Below are 24153 nucleotides of genomic sequence, written 5' to 3'. Positions count from 1 at the left end.
TAGATAAATAGCAGTGAATAGAAAATTTTATCAAGCAACCAGCAACTCACTATCACTTTGCTCATAATTAGGTTCACAAAATCTCTTTATAACATACGTTGCTATGGGAGAGATTATACTGGTCAGTCGTTACATACTTTTGGAATGTATGGTACATTCTAAAAGTCCTAGTAATTCAATTTTATAGCACCTTTTTTTAACAACTCCAGTTGTTATTACATCTTTAGTTAACTGTTAAGTAAGTGCATTTCCACAGTACGGTTAAAAAATTGAGTGCTACAGAAACGATGGAAATATTGAATGGAAGTTAGGCAAGGCGGGCTGGCTTTTGTGCGAGAGTATACAAAATGACGCGTCCGCAACGAATTCGCTGCGCAACCGCGGCGTGTTCGTTGCGCGCCCGCAACGTATTCGTTGCGCACCCGCTCCGCTTTGAAACCGCTCGCAATCCGCTAGTGTGATATGGCACTAATATTTATTTGTCTTTTCATTTTGATATGAATTTTATAGTTAATTCTAGTTTGCCGGTATCCTTTAAATTTGACTTGTATCAGAGTCTAAGTTATTTCAATTTAACGACGATTAGCGACCTATTTTAAGAAATGCTTTGTAAATATTTGTGCTTGCAATTTCACAATAAAAAGTCATACCTAATCTATTTCATTCACCAGCCATGTCAAAAAAACTACATATATATCTACCAAGAAGCTTATATCTAATTAGTCATTGAAGGTCATATTTTCTTGTTACAAGTTAATGTTCATACTGAAATCTCCAGTGTATTAGATATAAGCTTCTTGATATCTACCTATCATTTGTCACTTGTCATCATTAAGAGAGTCAGTATTGTTAATAAATTTCAAAAACATAATCACTAGCGTAAACAAAACATTAAGTATCAAACTAAGTACTGCTGTAACCTGGCAGTAGGTAGAAATAAAACTAACCGCTACTTAACGTACATAGCCAACAAGCAAACTTCAAAACAACATGAAGTACTTACAACAATAAAAAAGACGGGTTGCACTCCGGGAGTGCCGGCAGAAGTGAAAACTTGATTATTAACGTTCAGCATGTTTGATAATTTGGAATGGTATCCGTCTTACGCTTTTTCGATCAGGTCACGTGTCCTGACGCGAGTTTAAGATTTTATACCCATTACAGAAAAAGTGCTCAACGCCGCTAAAGAAGTTTTCACTTCAACAAATTCGTCATAATATATCTGCAAATTTGCCATACAAAATTTGACCTAATAGCGTACCGTATAAGTACTATATTTGTACGACTTTACGCCGCCGCGTCAGGTTGTACGCGTACTCGACGCCCCACACGAGCACGCACGACATTATCAAACAGTTCTGTACGTGTATGCATATTGAGAAACTGTTCGTGTAATCTCTTACGTAACCTGAAAAAAAAAATAGTTTTTATATTATGAGAAAATATGTGATGATTATAAATAAATAATGCACTTTGTTACAAAAATAGTAGACAGATATTTCAAAAGGAAAGAGTGAATATCATATTATAAGCTATAGGGAATTTTGATATGAAATAAAAGTTTTTGTCTATGGTTAATTAAAATAATATTAATTCTTAACATTTATTGACTTCCTTAAAATTAAATTGTAAAAACAAGTTTTGAATTCTATTACCATTATAAAACTCGCAACATTGCTTCAACTAGTACAGCTCTTAGTTTTTTAAGCTTGTCATCAGCTTATTTTTTCATATTTGCATTAAGCACCCTATTTCGTTACTGCAATCTGGCCTAATATAATAAAAGTAACAGAATATAACTCACCAATAAGCGGTCCAATAAGCACAACGAGCACACCCTTACTGACCATGTGCAGACCGAACGCAGCGGGCAGCTTCTCAAGGGGACAGTACTCAGATATCGTTAGAGTGAAGTTGCTTAAGCACATGCCTCGGAAGAAACCACATATGGACAGCCAGATCATTAGTGGCACCCATTCAGATTGTTCTGCTAGCACTGGAATTTGGTAAAATGTTCATATACTTTTTTTTTTTGAAGTGAAAACTTCTTTAGCGGCGTTGAGCACTTTTTCTTTAATGGGTATAAAATCTTAAACTCGCGTCAGGACACGTGACCTGATAGAAAAAGCGTAAGACGGATACCATTCCAAAATATCAAACATGCTCAACGTTAATAATCAAACCGCCTTCTGCCGGCACTCCCGGAGTGCAACCCGTCTTTCTTATTGTTGATAGGGAAGCGCTTGACCACAATCTCGCCTGATGTTAAGCTGAGATGTGGTCTAAGATGGTACGCGCTTCCCTAGAAGGTACCTGTTTACTCTACGCTTGAAGACCCCCATATTGTACTCGTCGGGGAACTATATACTCAATAGTTTCAAGGATTCAAACTCCTATACTGAAGTTAATAGTATAGTAGGAAAGTATTTGTGACTTCATATTGAAACCCCTTATTGAATTTTCTCCATATCCCGAGAATCAATTGTACATTTAATTTTACATAGCATATATAAATCATTGTGAAACTGAGATAAACACCTCTAACATTCTGTAACCATAATCCCTATCATAATGTAAATATCTTTAATATTATATCAGATTTCTTTATTTTTGTTCTTGTTGCAATATTCCAGTAACATTGAAATTGACGCAATCTTGTTTTGTATCTATAAACAATTTACTGAACATACCTGATCGTGTAGCAGCCAAAAAGAATGAAGACACAAAGAATATCATCTTCTTAGATATCGTGGTTCTGTCGAATATTGGAGGCAACACCAATCTAACGCCTATATCCGTGATGGCAGTCATAGAGAGGCAAAAAGCCGTGTCATTCATATTATAACCTAAAATAACAAAGTCATTAAAAACACGAAGAATTTTTGCTAATAGTGTTAAACTAAATATCAGTGCGACTGTATGTCTGTTTGTCACACGTTTACTATTCGGCCATTTTTAATGTTTACTTTGGAGTATTTGATAGGGTAATTTTTCTTGTGAATATAAAACGAGACCATGGAGATAAAATAAGGGATAGAAATTTGTAAAGGATTCGGCTATATCAAGATTGCAAGTGCGCGATAAAGATGCATTTACGCGAACAAAGACAAAGTAAATTAGTCAAAAATAAAAATTCCAAACATTATAATTATTTCAAATAACTGATATCTTACCTAAACTCCTAATAAAGAAAGGCGTCAACATACGAAACTGCAACTCCCCAGCCCAAAACAAGGAGAGTCCAAGTAAAAGGTTTAGAAAAGACCAGTCTTTTAGTAAATCTAGATCCATGAGAGCTATGAACTTTCTTATAAAACTTTTCTTCTTTTCCTCAGGTTCACTTTTCTTTATAGCTTTCATTTGAAGCGCGTCTTCGTCTGCCGTCTAAAATAAATTTGCATCTAGTAATATATAACTGCGATTTTTACTTAAAAATAAATAATATTGAGATACATTTAATACTCATTATATTTTATCAAAAATAAAACACTCTAATGGAAATAACATTGAAATTCCAATTAAAACTAAATAATACATTGTTATAATGTAAAAGTTAATTAGTTTGGCAAAAAAAAACGTGAAAAACAAAATGAACTTTATTTTCATTTATGCGACTGACTTTTTTTTACCATTGCTTATCACAATTATTACCTCAAGGCAATATTACACAAAAACAAAACAAAATATACTCACATCAAGATACAGCTGAAAGTAGCTACCCGTAAAGTCCATATTGGATATGTTAGATATCACAGACACTTTCCTCTTCCTGGCCGCTTCACTTATACTACCACTTGACTTCACCATTGGCATTGCTGCTAGAGATGCAGCGGTTGTCATTCCTTGGTTCTGTTTACACCTTTCAAATTCTTGTAATGGTTTATCACATGTCTTTGCTCGTGGTAAACCCACGGTTCTAACTGACGGGTGGTTCATATTGTTATGGGACCTTTGTGTTGTCAGTTTGGGCATCGGATGAGTAACTAGCGGATTGATTTCGAATTTGTCTTCTTCTTCTTCATCGCTTTCGTTGATACATTCCATTTCCTGGAATTTTTGGTAGAAATGAAATTTAGCAGATTTTAATTCAACAAAAATAACACTTATTAAGTTATTTAACTGTTGAAAAAGTCATGTATTCAGAGATCACAAATGTGCGATTGTTTATCCTACCACAAGCGTGAATAATAAATATAGATTTGAAATTTGAATGTTGAGATATCATCGCGAAGATTGTGTTTATGGACATTTGTTACTCTTTCACGCGGAAACCCTAGAACGGATTTTGACGACCCTTGGCAGTGATATAGTTTATAACACTGAGCTATAACAATATTTGCTTTTGAAACCGCATAGCAGCTAATAAACACTATCTTACTGGCAATTCGTGGCTACTTCATACAGAATACTTAAGAAAAGGATATCTACACCTAAACATATTCCCTCACCTTAACAGGTTGCAGTTCACAATCCACCGGTTCCTCCTTCAGATGTTGTTCCACAGGTTGCAATAGAGTCGATCCCAGTACCGCGTGGAACGCCAGCGCTCCCAATATAACCACGGTCCATCTGAACCCGTATTCCCCCAGTAATATTTTAACTAATTGCGGCATAACCATCAAACCAAAGCCCGTCCCAGCCATCGATAAACCGACCGCTTGACCACGCTTTTTGGAGAAGTAATGATTTAATGATACGAAGGAAGACGATGACGCTAAACCTACTCCGAACCCTGAAATAAAGAAAGAAATCATGAATGTTATGTTAGTAAAAAGTATTGTAGTAAATCACTACACTATAAATCAAACTCTATCGCGTCGGTCTGTTCGTGATGAAGTCAAAATTGACTGCACCGATTTTCATTCTGTTATAGATTTCTGGCGATATTCACCATACTTTAATTAATTTAAGTTTCAAGAAGTAATAAATGTAATATTCATATTCATCATAAAATATGGTACGAATACTAAATTTCATGTAAAGTGTGAAGGTGACATTAATAATTAAATTTAGCATAGCACGATCGTGAGAAAACCGGTGATAATGAAAAGTATTTTAAGAATTTACGCTAGGAATATGACACTAACTTATGCAATATACTTTTCTAACACACAACGTTTTAATTCGGTCTTCGTGAATCAATTGTTATTTAAAATTATATAAAAACGAAACAATTAGTTGCATAAAACAATTAGTTAGGTATATTGCTTGGATAAGGATTTAATTAAAAATCATTATGTAATGTTTTGTAGTTTTCTATATCTATGATGAAACAATATTACTTATTTTCATTATTTTAATAGTAGTAAGTCGAATAATAATACATCTTTTGTACGAATCATAATAATCATATCATATCAATCGCATTGATTATAGAAATCTTCATGCGAGGCATTCTCGGAGTATATTTAAATTATTACCGCGCTATCACTACGTGAGAAGTTATAGAAATATTGAAGCTTAATTAAAACAACGAATATAAAGCCAAATAATGGACCATAAACGACAAGGAAACTATAATTCACTAAATAACTATTTCCTAGTACATACTAGTGTATAATTTCTATTCATTACAAATATACATAGATATAATATTATAGTTTCTACATGTTCAATATGGACAATTTTTTGAGAACTGCGTACCATCTTAGACCACATCCTAGCTTTACATCAGGCGAGATTGTGGTCAAGCGTTTCCCTATCTCTAATAAAAAAGCCATCATTCTACTTCTTCTGGACGATGAATTAACACCGCAAATGATTATAGTATTTATTTATATCCTATATAATATGTTTGTTATCTTTATCCCTACAATATATTCACATTATGCACTATTGGCTATCATCATCTATATAATTAGAACATCGATAATCACGAGTGTATTTAATAGGCACAATAAAACTGTATCATCGTATTCATGGAAGTTAAACCTATGGAAAATTTCAGGAAACAATAGGATAAATACGAAATTCAAATGAGTAGAACAAGCAGAATCCTTACAAATAAGCAATTACATATTCCCAGAAGACTCAGCTCCGTCTTATTAAATGCTCATCATTATTTATCACTGCAGTGTTCAGATAATAGGTATATTATTTAGATTGCGAATTATCTATATATTATGTTGAGTCACGCAAAATTTTAATAAAATCTATTTTAAGACTTTTGTAATATTTAACTAATTCATTTTAACACGAAAAGTTATTTATACAGACCGAATGGGATTATAATATTTACATAATTGTAGGCGGTATGCGATAAAATGACCTTAACCTAATTTAGCAGAATAGAAGTGAGAGAATTATACATATAAATTTTTCGTCGTGTTTATAATATCTCTGTGTAAATACTGAATACATAGGTATATGTAGGTATGTATAACATTTAGTATTTTTTTATTCCATTCACATAGCTAAGTACAGCTACACATTTATAAGAAGTGTGTTTAGTTCAATTAACAAAGACACATTGCATCACTTATCGGTTAGGTTCAGTGGTCAAACTGCCTTATTACAAACTTATCAGCGGCACAATGCATGCTGACGAATTATTTTACTATGATTCATACACGCTAGCGACAATGGCTTTGTCGCACTTGAAATTTTCTGCTGTATAGGGTAAAAACCGACACAAACGTTACGGTGTGTGGAACTGAATGGGAAAACATTAATATCCATTATTATTTATTATTGGATTTATGGTGATATAACTTGGAACAAATAAAATAAAACATTTATCCAATATAGATCTAATGACATGATAACTGGATAGGTAACAAGCGTGTAATCCGATCCGATGTGAATGAACCTAAAGTATGCACGGATCACATATTTATTTGCCGCGTCGCTTACTCTAAACAATGGACTATAAACTCACCGCCAAGTATACTGTATGTAGCTAATATGTGTGCCATACTGTTCGCCGGCGCGGTGAAGAGAAGACCAAGGGCGCATATCGTCGAGCCGACGAAGCACACCTTTCTGTATGAAAAGGTTTTGATAACGGGGCCCACGAAGAAACCGGAGAAATTCACGACCGAGTCAAGGGTACTGGCGATCACTGCCGCCCCTGTCGTGTGGACCCCGAGGTCGTCCAACAGATCCTTGAACAGCAAACCGAACGATGGCTCCAGTGAACGCGTGGAGAACTGAAAAACAAATTCGGCGGGTTAGATGGGCGTGCTGACGTCAAAACCCCATATAGTAAATTGAGCAAGAACGAAAGTTCGAAAGGATGACGTCATGATTGTGTCCATTGTAATCGAATCACGATGTTTTGCTGTGCTTTTGGCGTTGTTATCATTAATGTGTGGCACGGCTACGGTTACCAAAGATAAACAATGCCATTATAAAAATTGATAATAAAGCTAATGTGCCTGATTTTTATTTCGCTGACTTAACACTCAGATAATACGTAGTTTCGTAAAGCATTAGTTATTGCTTGGCCCAAATACATTTATTAGTACGTTTGTATATCGATCAGCAGATAGAATTCAAATCTCAATCCGAATAATAAATAGGAATTACCACCAACAAAAATACAACTGAAAATGTGTCACCTTGGCCTTATAAAGAAAAAACAAATTGTATAATAGTGATTAGTGATAGCCTTGCACAAAGATCACGAAAGCATCTAACAATCACAAACGACGAGGTAAAAGCAAATCATTAATTATGATAATGACGTCGATCTTGTGCCGCTGGATATTTCATTAATTACAATTTGCTAATTCACTTCAATGACCTAAATAATTGAGGTACAAGATATTGTATTTATATGTATTTTCGTAGCAACTGAACCATATCTTATAGAAGGTACATCAAAAATGTATTCTTACGAGTAAAGACCAAAAGATTATACATATAATAAGTGACCTGATAGATAAACATGCCTGTGAGAGCAATTGTAGAACATGTGACTTATAATAATTGTGAGATGCAGCATCATTGCCTCCACGCACGAACATTGTTGTCAACAGAGTTCATGGAGTTCACTTAGATATATTATTGTGTTTGAAATATTATTATCAGGTCACATAGAGATATTATAATAATTTATGATAGTACACACGAATACCAGACATGATATTTAGTTTTGGACAACAACAATCGCAGACATAACTTTTTATTTAATATTTTATTGAAATACATAACTTTTTATTTAATATTTTATCGAAATATCTGTTTAAGTTACAATTCTTATTTTAATAACATTTAGAGAAGAGTTGAGTTTCCAATCCCATCGTAGGTATTAAAGGTCGGTATTTTTTATGTTTTTGCTGCAATGAAGCTTTTAAAATTGTCATTGATGCTTATTTTTTTAATGGAAACTACTAGCAAGATTGACGCATTCAACCAAAGAAACAATTCACCTGTATAATATTATCATAGATAGTTTCTATATATTATTATTCCACCCATTAAATAAATCGATACTCTCTGTATACAAAACATTATTTACCATCATAAAGGAGCTATGTAGCGTCTCAAAAACTCATATTGTGCCTTTTACGTGGATAAAGATCCAATTATTCATGTTATTACTAGACCATTATGTGATAATACAATAACAACACTTTATTGTATTTCTTTACAATACCTACTTGAAGATAGAAAGATAGTGCAGCCATGGCAAGGAATATGCATAATGCAGGCCAAATTAGAATTATTGTAACCAAATTAGAATTCAAAACCTAATTCAAACTAAACATTTATTTAATGTTTGCTTTAGATGCTCTATTTACACTCATTATGATCGAAAGAAAGGATATAAGGATAAAATACTACTCATATTTCACATATCTACGTTAAACGTTCAAGTAAAATTAAAACACAGATAACAAATTTTCTACCACAATAACATGATGAAGAGATAATTAAAGCTTGGCTTACCATTTAGGCTACTTTGTCCTGAAACCGAAAGTAAAACAAAGACTGAAGCTAGCTAACAATTAATCAGTATACAAACTAAATATAATTAAAACTTACATTCACTAAGCTGACTCCCAAACACACCATCCACGCCCATCCACCGTCCGGTGCGACCTTGCGCGTCGCTGGTTGGTAACCCTTGCACTTCTCAAAACCTTTGCTCTTCTCTACCGTCATTTTGCTAATTGTCACCTACGAACCTGCAACGTGCAATAACATGTAGTTATCGATGTACACATTATGATTTGTAAGAATACTTATATTACAGTAGCTGTGGCCTCGAAGTTTCACCCACGTCGTACTTGTTGTTATAAAGCCTTATTCAATTCGGAGCAGCACAGATTTATCATTTAACTTAATAATAATAGTTTAAAAAAACTAAAAAACACGCTTTTTATAGAAAACCGAACTAAAAAATAGAAAATTTTATCAAATTAGTGTATTGTCATCGGTCCTCAATAAATCTACAAAGTTTGAACGAAATCTGGCCGTTTAAAGTGGGTCAAAATCGCGCCCAAAGAAGTCGGTTACAAACAAACAAACATACAGGTGAAGCTAATATAAAGCGTGTAACAAATACCTAGTAACATACGATGTAACCGTTCTTGAATTTAGCAACTAACAAACTATTAAGCTTTAAATTAATTAGTATAGCAATGCGAAAGTGTGTTTGTTTGCTTGACTCTCACGTCCCAACGGATGTATTTTATGGTAAGATATTTGTGTCTGGGGATAGGTAGAAAGTTATATAGGCTATCCTAGAATTATATACCGCACTCAAACATCATATTTCCATGATGTTTGGGGTCTGGGGATTTCCTTTAGTTTAATTTTTGAAGTGAAACTTCTTTATCGGGGTTGGACAAAAATTTAGTGTAACATTTTTGCGTTACGCCGTACGCGTGACATATTTGCGTTACGCCGTACGCGTGACATTTTTGCGTTACGCCATACTCGTACCATTTTTAAGGTCATAAAGAAGTTTCACTTCTTACGTGTGTACACTAGTACACGCATACATTTTTTTTTTTTTCAAAGTAACCGACGGATGCTTAAATTCTACATGAAAACAAATGGCATCGCAGGTAATTCAATTCATCAATTAATTACCTTGGATAACAGTACTGCCTACGGCAAATTGCGTAAAATATTAATACCAACCTTATTCATTTGCAACCTACGATACTAAAATATCTTTACAGCATTTAACTACCTATTACTTAGTACAAAATGTTAAATATGAGTAACTCGCAAGCCGTAATAACTAATTTCCTCAACGACTGCCTTATTTCAGACAAATACACTATTAAAACTAACTTAATTAAAAGTTTTGGTCCCTTTAGCATATAAAAATGTTTTGGTTAAACTGTAAGTACTATCAGTTACTTCTGTATAAATAAATACGGTTGGAAGGATATATTAAAATATTTAAATAAATAAATAAATCATTTATTTGCACCATTAGATATATCTTACAAAAATTTAATGACCCAGGCTCCTAATATAGTTGTAAACTGTTTTTCAGGAGCCTGTGTTCACACTAATTTATATTACACTGTTACAATGGCGTATGTACACGAATTTATTCAGCTTTAGACATAATTTATTATAATATTATTTGTTACATTTCAACATTTGTTCATTATACATTATTATTAATTAATTAATTTTGTCTAATTTATTTTATTGTTCCCTATAGAGTTAATTTCGTGTAACATTCAATTGTTTTAACCGTTTTGTTACATTGTGTACATATTACTTAAACCCACACATACAGCAGTTTGGAGTAGATACAGTTGCCGGACAACAACTGCTTTATCATCACTTATCATTGTTGTTTTGATTCCGACAGCCGGCACGCTTCAAGTATATACCTACGCCTATAAATACCGTCGACAGTTAGAGTTATATATAACTAGGGATGTAACGATACCGATACCGATACCGATATATCGGCCGATATAATCGGCAAGCCGATATATCGGTATCGCCGATAATAAAACAACCGATACCGATATCAAACAATTCAAAAAACCGCGCCCAATGAACGATGCGGGAGGACGCCCGCGCGTGCGCACTTTGTTTTCTGAAAAAACTCTACCAATAGTAAACTTTTATTAGGTACTGATTGTATGTGTATTATTTAAAGTTTAACTGACTTTGTAAAATAATAATACTAAAATAAATGGTTTTGTTGTTTTTTGATTTGGCATTTTTATTTAAAAGAATACGATTAACAGTTGAGTCTCTGTTAAATGTTGGTAACTTTTTATGCATAATTCACATTTATTTTTCTACCAAGCCATCGATATCGGTATCGGTATCGGTATCGCCGATACATTACTACAAATATCAGTATCTGTATCGTATCGGCAAAATCATGTATCGTTACATCCCTATATATAACTATATATATACGAGTGGGTCTAGAGAGGATCACGCTAGCACCACGTGGCCGCAATAGAACGATTGAAGCCGGCAACCACGTGCGTATTCGCGAGGTCATCGCAAACTGTTAATCCGAAAGCGGTATACGTAATAACATTTCGTACTTCGTTCCGAGAGCAATGACTTTGATTTTTTTGTAGCATCCAGCAAGACGAATATAACTCTTGTGCGCTGTTCGGACACATAATAATAATCATTCATGGTACTTGACATGCACGAAGGTTATTACTTACTTATCTACTGTATATACAGTGGTGGTCACATAATTAAAGACACTAAAGAACATTTTATACTACCCAAGACACTTCTCTCAAAAATTTTTTTTACACTACCATTGGAACTTGTTAAATAATTTTAAAATATTCAGGTATGTGTTGTCTAATGCTAAACTAAATTTTATCTACAAAACTTGTCGGTTTGTTAGATTTTATTCGGTTCATCCGTACTACTAGCCAGTGTTGCCATATATACAGATTTATCTGTATCTATACAGATTTTAAGACCACTATACAGATTACAGATTTGGCTTTACTTTTATACAGATTTTAGGTAAAGGACACTAACTATGATAAAATAATTGATAAGCAAAGTAAATTTTATACATTTGTTAAAACCTTTTTTGGATAAGGACACTACTACGATAAAATAATCCATTATCTAAGTATATTATTTTTATACAGTTGTTTAAATCCGGCAACATTCATGGCGTACATCGGGGATTTCCCTCGGAACAAACAAACAATAATTGTATATTCTTCTGGGGATTTCCCGAAACATGTATTTTGTTAACGAATGAATGTATTTGTTTCTTTTTAAAGTTTGCAAATCAATCATTCGTGCATTACGATGATTACGAGTCGACTACGTTTTCTGATTACATGAAAGGATTTTTTCATCTATTAATTTAATTAAAACAAAAACCAGGAACCATTTAGGCACCGAAACGATGGAGGGGCTAATTTTGACAAAACAATTATTGAATAACGAGCCATGTTTTAAGCTCAATGTTCACAAGAAATTGATTAATAAAATGAATAAAAGTATGTATTTTTTTAATCAATAAAGTTTTAAGTACAATCCAATGTTTTCTTTAACAAACATACCATTCAGATTTTAAACAGCTTACGGTTTGATTTCATACAGATTTTATACAGATTTTTAGACTACTATATCCAGATTTATCGATTTGGCATGTGGCAACACTGCTACTAGCAGTTTTAACCTAGCAAAGGTCTGGCCATATAATTAAAGACATTAGACTCGCTTATAAGAAATATAAAAAATTATTATTTTAATGAGATTATTTTTACAACACAAAATACCTGACGTATTTACAAAACATTTTTACACTTTTTAATATTTGGTTGCATGTCCTTTGGCAGTAATGACGGTTTACATCTCTTGGGCATTGAAGCAACTAATTTTGTTCAAGTTGCATCATTAAATTGGTTCCATTCTTCGAAAATGCTTTGCAAAGTTAGTCGACGTTTGATGATCGCTTTGCCGCGACTTCTTTCTTTCTTGATTTCATAAGTTTCGATCGGATTTGAATCCGGACTGTAGGGGGGCCAATCCAAAACAGTTACAGATTTGTTCCCTAACAAGCACTTCACTACTTTTGCTGTGTGCTTAGGATCATTATCGTGTTGAAAAGTCCAAACAACAGGTAAATTTTCCTCCGCATAGGGCAGCATGGATTGCTCTAAAATATACTTGTACTGGAATTTATCCATGTTGCCTTCTGTCTTTTTGACAGATCCAACACCAAGTCCAGAAAAACAGCGCCACACATTGATATTTCCACCCCCATGTATGACTACTTTTTAGAGTATCTTGGATCCATTTCCTTATTGAGATGGCGTCTTACATATTGTTTTCTGACAGAATTAATCATATTAATCTTAGTTTCATGCCAAAACAACACATGTTTCCATTCTCGTTCAGTCCAGTGTTTGTATTTTGTAGCAAAGTGAAATCTTGCCTTCACATTTTGTTTTTTCAAAAGTGGTACTTTCCGAGATACTCTTCAGTGCAAGTTTTCCTCACACAGTCTCCATCTAATTGTCCTTGCAGACACCCCTTTCAAGCCTGCTACACCATACAACTCTGAACTGTATCAGTTCCGACCCTTTAAATGGATCTTTTTAGCCAACAACACCATTTTTGAATCTTTCGGCCGAGTATTTTAGTTTAGTTTTTTAGTGGTTTTGCTTTTCTGAGTACGTTTTCGATCGTGTGGAGCATCTTGACATGTTTTATAGCATTCATAACCATATCCTTGAAACAGTTTAATTATCATGGAAGTTAAAAATATTTTTTCTTGTGGACGAGTCGCAACTCTTGTTTTTAACCATAATAATTGGTATTAAAACTATTAAACGTATGAATTTTAATTTTAAAAGTTAAAAATACTCAAAAAAATTATAGAGTGTCAACGATTTATGAAATTACGCGACAAAACGAAGTAAAGCACAATGCCGTTTCTTTTTATTTATAAAAATTATAACTAATTTCTTGTTGTCTTTAATTAAGTGGCCAGCTACACGTACGTTAACAAAGTTTGTGTTACATTCCCACAGAGAGCAAGTGTCGAAACTAACAAGGAATATAACTATTTTTTGTAACTCATTTTAAAGAACATATTGTCTTGTATTGTTTAATAAAAATAATACTAGATTAAATATCTTTTTCAGATATTTGTACTTCCTAAAATAAATATTTTGTGGTCAATTAGGGGGTGTCTTTAATTATGTGACCACCACTGTATATACAGTGAAACTTGGTTAAGTGGGACCGGGATAAGTGAGAAACCTCCATAACTGGCACTCATGCTGAGGTCCCAACACTTTGGCACTGAATTACCTCTGTTAGTGGGACGAGGTAAACCTCCTATATCTGGGATTTGTTCTTTCGATTTATCATCATAGTTACCTCTATAACTGAGACAGCGAGTAAATTTTATATGCATAAACCTCTGTAACTGAGATAACATTGTTTGTTTACTCATTCTTATTCTACCCTACCATATATTTTATTTAATGATCGCACCTGTATAACTGAAATAACCTGTATTCTCACCTCTATTAATGGAACCCTCTGTAAATGAGACAGATATTTATTTATACCTGTATATCTGAGACACTGGGTAAGTGGAATACCTCTATAAGTGAAACGACATTGCAGGTCCCTTGATGTCTCACTTAACCAGGTTTCACTGTATATATATAAAACTCAAAGGTTACTGATATAGTGATCTATCAACGCACAGCCCAAACCACTGTACGTATGGGGCTGAAATTTGGCATGCAGGTAGATGTTAGGACGTAGGCATCCGCTAAGAAAGGATTTCCCGAAATTCTTGCGGGAACGGGGAAAAACGGGAATATTTTAAAACATTTGATTTGTTTGTTAAAATTTGTTTACTTGAGTCATTTTTATTACAAGTACCTACCTACTTAGATTATTTATAAATGATGTGCTAAAATGATGATCAGATAATAAAATTTCACAAGACAATAAAGATATTACTTATCAATTATCGTGACCCAGTAACCTATATAAATTACGAGTACATATTACAAATTCGTTAATTAGTAATAACGAACTAACTAGCTGTGTCCCGCTGCCCGCAGTTTAACCACGAGCAATAACCTTTTATCTCTAGTTTCAACTTTCAACCCATTAGTTGATTTTTGAAAAAAAAGCTCAAGTTTTACCTATCGATTTTAATTCCAAATTTACTCCAATTCGGTCTAGTGAAAGAGTCACAGCCAAAGAAACAGACTCTCGCATTTATTATTTTAGTAGATATCAATTATTAATTTTACACGATTTTTCAACAAATAATAAGATCATCATATTTAATATTATGTCTTTAATTCTAGAATGTTCTTAAAGTTTTGAGTTTTTTTTTTTATTTTTTTTACAACCATAATTTCAGTCAGAAAGCCGAAAGAGGACAACGACCTTAGAGCGAGCGCGCACGAGCAACTTTGTCTCCGCAACTATTTTGTCTCCGCAACTATTTTGTCTCTTCACCCATGGGCTAGTATGAAAGTGCTCGCACGTAGCGACGCAACTCCCCATACAAATTGATGGGAGAGACAAAATAATTTGGAAAATCCAAAAGTGCACGCCTCATAATTTTTTTTTAATAAATATTTATTAATTATTATTTTTGTTTATTTAATAACAATTAAACCACATCGAATCAGACCCTGAAAAATGAAAGGGTTCTATTCCTGAGCATACTCAAGCGTAAGAGAAAAAAAAATACTCGATTAGTAAAGTATTTCGGACGCTATCGTGTTAACAAGAAAAAGGATCCGCACATACAGACACACGGACGTCCAAGATAGAACTTTTTTAAACTGTTTTTTAACTAGTTTAAATAACAAAAATGACATCAAAAATATCATGAACGTTAAAAATAGTGTTTTTTCTTAATATGTGTGTGTATGTATTATCTTACAAGTGCAATGTATGATACATAAAGACATTTTTAAGTTTGAAAATCAGATGTTTTGCGCGAAGTGACAGTAGTACCCACCTCAACGCTTCGCTTATGAGGCGTGCAATAGTTGCGGAGACAAAGTTGCTCGTGCGCGCTAGCTCTTACTCGACGTCAGTAGTCGAATGCAGTGTACGATTTAATATTTGTCCGCCTCAGCCTCTCGTGAGCTGCACAACGAATTATTCAAATATTTTTTTATTTAATAATAAAAGTGAAAAATACAAGACTTCTTTATATTATAATATCACTACATAGTATTAAAACAAAGTCGTTTTCTCTGTCCCTATGTCCATATACAGTATGTTTAAATCTTTAAAACTACGCAACGGATTTTGATGCGGTTTCAAACTCAAAACTCAAACTCAAACATTCATTTATTCAATTAGACTACTATTTAGTAGCACTTTCGAATCGTCATTACATAAGTATTTTTAACATTTACCACCGATTCGGAAAGCTGTATCTATGGAGAAGAATCGGCAAGAAACTCCATAGTTGCTCTTTTAAATCATGTCAATATTACATAATATGTAACTTATATCTAACTACATAATAATATAATATCATAATATGCCAAAGAACTGTCCTGTGGTTTTTACGCGATAACCCTCCATGGGTCTTTATCGTCTATATATTCCTGAATACTGTAGTACGCTCTCTGAACTAATACATTTTTTATATAAGTTTTAAATTTAGAACTACTAAACTCTTTAATATTGTGAGGAATTCTATTATATAAGCGTATACCTTGACCCATAAATGAATTTTTAACTTTAGCTAATCGGAAAAATGGCATTTCAATTCTATTCCTGTTCCTTGTGCCATAATCGTGTCTATCTCCTACTCTTGTGTGTAAGTCGGAGCTTTTGTGTACATGCAAAATATTATTAAATATATACTGTGATGGTACAGTAAGGATACCAGTATTCTTAAAATGATCTCTTAGTGAGTCCCGAGCACGTAAATTATATATAGAGCGAATGGCTCTTTTCTGTAAGATAAATATAGTTTCTATATCTGAAAGTTAAAGTATAAAAGAAAGTTTTTTTAATAAATAGAGTGATTCAAGAGGAAGGTTTTAGTATATAATTTATTACGTTTTAGACAAAGCGGGCGAAGCCGCAGGCGGAAAGCTAGTGCTACATAAAATATTATCATAAGTCATAACAAAAGCTATGAACTGTTTCTATGAATCGTAATGAAAAGAAATAAAAAAAAATGCCATAACATACCAACAAACTCTTGAATTATCAGTAGGTACTAACAAGGTACATATTAGCTATCAAGTATCATCGTAAATTTAAAAAATAACAGAATTCTCTGAAATAATCATGGAGGTATTATCTTTTTATGTGGCCATAAATTATATTTACGTACAAGTCGAATTGGCCGAACCATCAGTCTACACAGAATTTGCACCTAACTAATATTTGCCATTTATCAAATTCCGGTTTCACATTACCTGTTCTTATATAACAATATTTCCATATTTTAAAACACGTAGATAGGTACGTATAATGTGTTGTTTATACGCAAAATTTAACACACTTCCAATGAGACGATTTTTCTTTGTGGGTGTGAGACGTGAGTGTCGCAAATACATGTTTATTGTATACTAAATTAGCCTTTCAATGTATCGCTTAAAATTTTATTATTAAATCGAAGGCCACTCAGACTTTATACCTACGTGACCCCCAACACGTAAACAATATATCATCAGTGAAGAGATCTTTTAAATCGAATTGTAGTTCATTCACAGTTGTAGGGCCGATGCTGATTAATATCATATGTACCTATTTAATATGTAACATCCTCACAAGGCGCATTGCTATCAGATAAAAAAACAAACGATGCTGAGATTGAATGCTGTAAACACTCCTAAATGTAGGTCAATGGGACCCTTAGTCCTGTCAAGTTTATCAGCCTCAAACACTTCAGACATCATATTATTGCACAATAATCACGTGCATCGAGATCGATGTTAAAAAATTATCAGTTAACTAGGTAGGTACCAATACTATACTATTATCTGTGTTTATAATACATAATAAATACACAATATTGCATAGATAATTAAATTATCAATAATTGTAAAATTTACGATCGATTGTATTATTAATCCATTTTTACCAATGCATTTATCAGTATTTAAATAGAAATAATAATTACTTATTGTAAAGTAAATTTTTAATAAGATTTTAAAAAATCACTGATCATTTCTAATATTTTATAGACTTACTAGATTTCCGCCCGCGGCTTCGCCCGCGTTTTCAAAGGAAAACCCGCATAGTTCCCGTTCCCGTGGGATTTCCGGGATAAAACCTATCCTATGTGTTAATCCAAGTTACCCTCTATATGTGTGCTAAATTTCATTGTAATCGGTTCAGTAGTTTTTACGTGAAAGAGTAACAAACATCCATACATCCATACGTACATCCATACTTACAAACTTTCGCCTTTATAATAGTATACCTACATATTAAGAAAGATTAAGATTAAGATAATACCTATATTTGGACGATTCAAAATAAAGATCACAAACAGGTTCTTAAATCTCACATTTTACAATATTTTTTTTTATACAATATTATTCAATGTGTATAGTTAATATTATAATTGATACACTAGACTAGAAAATTGAAACGTTTTGCTAGTGTAGTTCTAAAGGTAATAAATGTTGTATTTAATGTACCTAGTACCTACCTATCATCAAATTTATTATTCATTGGTTGTTTTATATATGAAAGGACACTGTTCATGTATGTGGGTCACACAAATAGATCTGTGGTAATCTATGGTCAATGTAAAAAAGTCAATTTCATGCGTGTTGCGTACATATTTACTGTGGCACCGGTAAACAATCTAGGAGTCCTAGATTCATGTCGGCTTTCTCTAATAAAAAAGCTCTTAGGTCGACAGACAGACGTTAGACGACAAACGTGTAAACAGATATGCGGCTAAGACCCTATTTAGTCACGTAGGTATACCTAGATTATGGAATAGACACACAGTAAAAGCTCTCTTATAAGCCCTGTATTTTTGAATGAAGCTTCATTATATTGATTGCAATTATTAGGACAAGTGAGCAATGTTAAACTTAGGCTCATTGGCGTACGTCTGAGTTCTGATACATGTCATGGACCCATATTTTTTTTTGTTTGTTCGCTTCGATTTAATACCTATCTCATGTTTAATTACTAAGTAACAATGACTGATTAAATAAACGTAAGTCAATACCTAAATAAAGTTTATAGGTAATTAATAATTATTATATACGTACAAAGATAAGATACTAAATAATGATCAATGAATAATGATGTTCTTACCAGATTTAAGCAGTCGTAGAAGATGCAGTCAATACGATTATAATAACACAATAAGTACATATCAATACGATTTTGAGGTTTATATTCGGTAAAAACAATCAATGCCAACCGCAAGTTATATTTGTGATAACGTAGACGTCAGGTTTGCGATACTCCACAAAATGTTCACGACCTGTGTTGGTGATATTTGACGCACATTCATGTTATTGTATACGGCAATAAGATATAACTAGAATTTAAGATACCTATCTATTCGAGAAAAAGACTTCCTAATAAAATGCCGTTTCAAATTTCAATCAAGAATAATACGCTCGGGGAAACCTGGCAGGTGACAATACGTATTTTTGTAAAGTTTTAAATTTTTTGAAACGTTGGGCAATACCCTTCGTAGTTCGTGATGACATCACAAAAACGACAACGGAATGAAACAAAGGGCAAATTTGTTACGATATAACGCTTGTGTTGGTCTTTATGAATTACTAGCTGCGCTCCGCGGTTTCATCCGCGTGGCTTCACTCCTGTTGGTCTTAGCGTGGTGATATTATCGGTGATACTATCGCCTTCCTCGATGAATGGGCTATCTAACACCGAAATAAATTTTCAAATCGAAGTAGTAGATGATCCTGAGATTAGCGCGTTCAAACAAACAAACAAACTCTTCAGCTTTATAATACAAGTATAGAGTTTCAGTTATAAAATATATCTACTAGAAATTTTACTTGAGTAGAAATATACCGAGCTTGTGGGCCACCTGATGGCTAGTTTTAGTAGCACCACCCAAAAGCAGGTATATGCCAACCTATATCAATTAAAAAAAAATATGTATGTTGTAAATGTGGCCACCTATCTCCTATCTCCTAATAAATAGGATGAAATAGAACTTAACTACCCGTGACAAATCACAACAGAACAAGTGCTAAATAGATGAAGCAAATCTTTGCCACTTTTTTTTCTTAGGGATATGATCTTTCTATGATTATGAATATTGTGTAAGTATTTGCTTAGTCCCTTAATTCTTTTAAATTTATTCATAGTTTTAATATTAAAAAAATGAAAGAACTGAGTTCTTATGGGTAAAGGTTAAGGGTATCATATAATTAGAAAATTCTTATTGTTATTGTCTTAAGTCATTATAATAATTATAATATGTAACATTTTATTCATAAAAACCAGAATCTAAAAATTGAATAAAATTATAAAAATAAGTTCAATATAATAGAGAATATAGTCAAATTCAAATGATATTTTTCTGGCTACACTGACATTAATTGTGGCGGGCATACAAATTTCACAAACACTTTTATTAGTTGAATGTTACAGAACAATTAAGTAATGAAAATAAGGAAATGCCTATTAAGGTAATTAATGTCAATAGACTCTTTAGTTTTTATATCAAACAATCTAATCTAGATGATGATAAAAAAAACAATTAGGTACCTACATTGAACAAACTTCTAATTTTGCTTTATTGTCTAATCATAAATGTGTTTCCTTTGAACTAATAATAATAATACAATACACATAAAAATTTAATACCCAAAGGCAGCCACAATGAAAGAAGGGTTATAATGCAAGATGTTTTTAACTGTAACGGCAGAATATATGGTTCTTTTAATTTACTTCATTTTTAAACTTTTTAGGACTACTTTCTTTGTACAAATTGCATTACCAATTACCTAGTAAGATTTTGTGAGTAATTAATATAGATCATCTCTCCGTGTACTGTCATGAAAATGGGAATTATATTGCAGTTCTTTGTTATGAAATCAACACCTACTTTTAATATTTTGATGCCGACTGTATTTTATTGATTTGACATTTGAAATTTTTTATACTTATAGTAAAGGAAAATTAAACATGCATGACAAAGGTTAATTCGGAGGAATTGAATGAATGTTTTTGAGTGTTTATTTTAAGGATGATCACAACTTCCGTTGCAATATTATATATTTTTTGTGTATTAATTAATATTAACTTGAATTCAAAACAGTTTCATCAATGTAGTGCACATGTGAAAGGTACTTATTTAAAAAATAAAAATATACTTAAAAACAAATTATTATTTAAGGCTACTTTCTTAACTTTTCAGCTAACTATAGTGTATAGCGTCTACAGTGTATTACACTATTTACTGGGTTTATTTTTCTAAGTATTGAAATGTAGGTACAATATAATATGATGAGCTATTATTAAGAAACATACTTAGAGAAAATATAAAATTTACCTGAAGGATTTTGTGCATTCTAACGACAGCCGGGCTCAATGGGCAAAAATAAGGTATTTCTTTAGAAATTTGCGGCACGAATTAAGGGGGGGGAGGGGAGGGAAAGGGAGGGGGGAGGTAAGAGGAGACCCCCTATAAAGTGGGGGGGTGAGGAAACCCCCCCTTCTATTTTTTTTTTAATTTTTTTTGAGATTATATTTATACTAGCTTACCGCCCGCGGCTTCGCCCGCTTTGACTTAAACCTAATAAATTATATACTAAAACCTTCCTCTTGAATCACTCTATCTATTAAAAAAAACCGCATCAAAATCCGTTGCGTAGTTTGAAAGATTTAAGCATACAAAGGGACATAGGGATAGAGAAAGTGACTTTGTTTTATACAAATGTAGTGATGTAGTTAGAAATATAACGAAGATTATGGGCTTTCTTGACTGCTCCGGCGCTGCAGAACGTGGCGCTTGCCCCCGTGTACCTCGTTGCAGGCAGGAGTCTTCACTCGCCTTCGTAGCTTCGGCTTTTTGGTCGCCTTTGGCGACCAGCCTCAGCCACTCCGGCTCGCTTGACTCTGCCTGCTCCTCAGCACACGCGGGCGCCACGCTCCTCCGCGCCTCCGACTTTTTAAATACACTCTAGTGTATGACAGACAAGTACCACGTGGAATCGGGTGGACAGATTCGGTTCTGTGATTAACAATTTGTGTGCAATATACTTACATACAATAAAAACATTTTTTTTAAATAATTATTTTTCAAATCTTGTATACATGTTTGATACAATTTACAATGGCAATGAATGGATCCATTTTATTTTTTTCCACCCATCGTCTCCACATATTCTATAATATTATCACCGAAGTTTGCTGGGTGGTTATAGTTATCTTTTTTAAAAAATCTTTTTACAACATGCCACTGGGACTCAAATGGGTCAGAGGCAACAAATGGGTTGTCTGGGTCTGAGTGATTAACTTTTTTATGAACATACCCATATTGCCCCAAACAATCATATGCTCGCCAATAACCCGTATGAATTGTTGTCCCCTCAGCAACATGCTTTTGAATGAACTATGGTTTTTAATATGTACATTAAGACATTTGTTATCTCTTTCAAACACAATTCTTGTAGTTTTGTCAATGTAACTCAAACAATTTTGAACATAATCTCAAAAATTAAAAAAAAGATTTCTCTGTAATTACACGTTTCCGCACGAAAAGCCGCTAATGTATGTTTCGGGGCATCATTATCGATCGATAAAAATTAAAATCGCGCCGAAATTCGTGCCGCACGTTTCTAAAGTCAACCCAAAAAGAAATACACATTACACAAATTCTTTGTAATAATAAATATACGATCTTGGCAATATCTATGCCAAGTCTAACAAACCACGATATTTTTATAATTTTGTATGTTAATTTTATATTTTGTGATATAAATATAAGATTTTACTTACCGTGCTAAAAAGAAGTCCCATATATGCAGTTACGAAATATTCAGTTTCACAATAACACCGTTAACATTTTTTAGCACAATTTAAAAATAAACATTTAACTATAATTGCAGGATAATAATACTGTTGTCAAAATTATTAAAGTAACTATCAAATAACTTTTGTCAAATCAATTCTTGCAACGAATATTAACAAAAAGCACGTAAAACTTATGACACAAAACTACAACTGTTTTGATAACCTGGTTCTTTGTTATTTCTCTCTCATATGTTTTCCCTCGTTGCACATTTCTTCGAATCTTTGGTAGGTAACTTGGTAGTTTGGTACTATCTATGCGACTCGGTAGCTACTGCTTATTGGGCAAAAAAATAGGGATGTGATTGGCACAAAGTTTAATCGATACTGCAGATAAATACTTGTAATCGATTTTATTACTCGGATCTTGCTCAAAGCGTTAATATAATTTTCCACGTACATATTGAAATATTTGTACTACAACTATTTTTGATAAAGGTAAAACACCTTGATTACATTAATTCATTTCCCCATTCTTCAATTCTATTTCATTTATTCAATACTTTATCATTTCAGAAGAAATATTAATATGAAAAAAGGCTATTATCATTGAATCTTATTGAATTGGCTTTTTCATCTTGAAGAAAAATATTACTGATTACACTGAAAATATAATATAATAATCTTATCGACATTTACACACAACCCTAGAACTCTCGAAATACAGACAATATAAATTAACTTGCGGAATCACAAGATGGCACTGTATAAATGAATACTACCTTGTAAATTATTTAATTAAATTAATACTAATGCATTAAAATAAATGTATATAACAGTAATGTTTATATTTAAATTAAATTTATTTTATTACAATGTTAATAAAGTTAAAATAAAAACCTGAATGTAAGGTTTTTGTCACAGAATACAAAACATGTGCTTTATTGTAGTTCTGTGAGTCAACGCTAGATGTCGTTATTTTTATATTACCTATATATAAAAATGAAACTCGTTTTCCTTGGTTACGGCCACAGGTTACGGCATGCATCACGCGTGAACGGGTGCACCGATTTTGATAATTATTTATTTTATTATATTCTTTGAAGTACGAGGATGGTTCTTATGGAGAGAAAACATGAACATGTACCACAGCGAAGCCGGGGCGGACCGCTAGTTTACAATATTATTGATTATGGAATTGGTATGGTATTAAGGTGGTAAAGTAAAGGTAAAGTAAAGAAAATTCATATG

At 33.0% G+C, this 24153-nt stretch overlaps 1 protein-coding gene across 1 annotated transcript; it reads right to left on the bottom strand.

The window, feature by feature from the left end:
• Window positions 1-785: 785 nt before the first annotated feature.
• LOC149482146 (monocarboxylate transporter 14) lies at window positions 786-23240 on the bottom strand. The gene is made up of 9 exons (XM_089704138.1): window positions 22891-23240; window positions 8989-9131; window positions 6878-7148; window positions 4449-4732; window positions 3694-4047; window positions 3174-3384; window positions 2691-2846; window positions 1805-1996; window positions 786-1408 (listed from the first exon to the last, which is right to left on the bottom strand). The coding sequence occupies exons 2-9, from the start codon at window positions 9106-9108 to the stop codon at window positions 1272-1274; spliced, it is 1725 nt and encodes a 574-aa protein (XP_089560264.1). The 5' UTR covers window positions 9109-9131; window positions 22891-23240; the 3' UTR covers window positions 786-1271.
• Between the last annotated feature and the right edge of the window lie 913 nt (window positions 23241-24153).

The sequence above is a fragment of the Colias philodice genome, chromosome 15 (genome assembly GCF_061535455.1).
Source record: "Colias philodice isolate Cphi_HAF_F1 chromosome 15, ilColPhil1 Martin Lab GWU primary, whole genome shotgun sequence".
Taxonomy (NCBI): domain Eukaryota; kingdom Metazoa; phylum Arthropoda; class Insecta; order Lepidoptera; family Pieridae; genus Colias; species Colias philodice.
The sequence above is the reverse complement of the archived record's forward strand: the minus strand, read 5'-3'. Positions and strand labels throughout refer to the sequence as shown.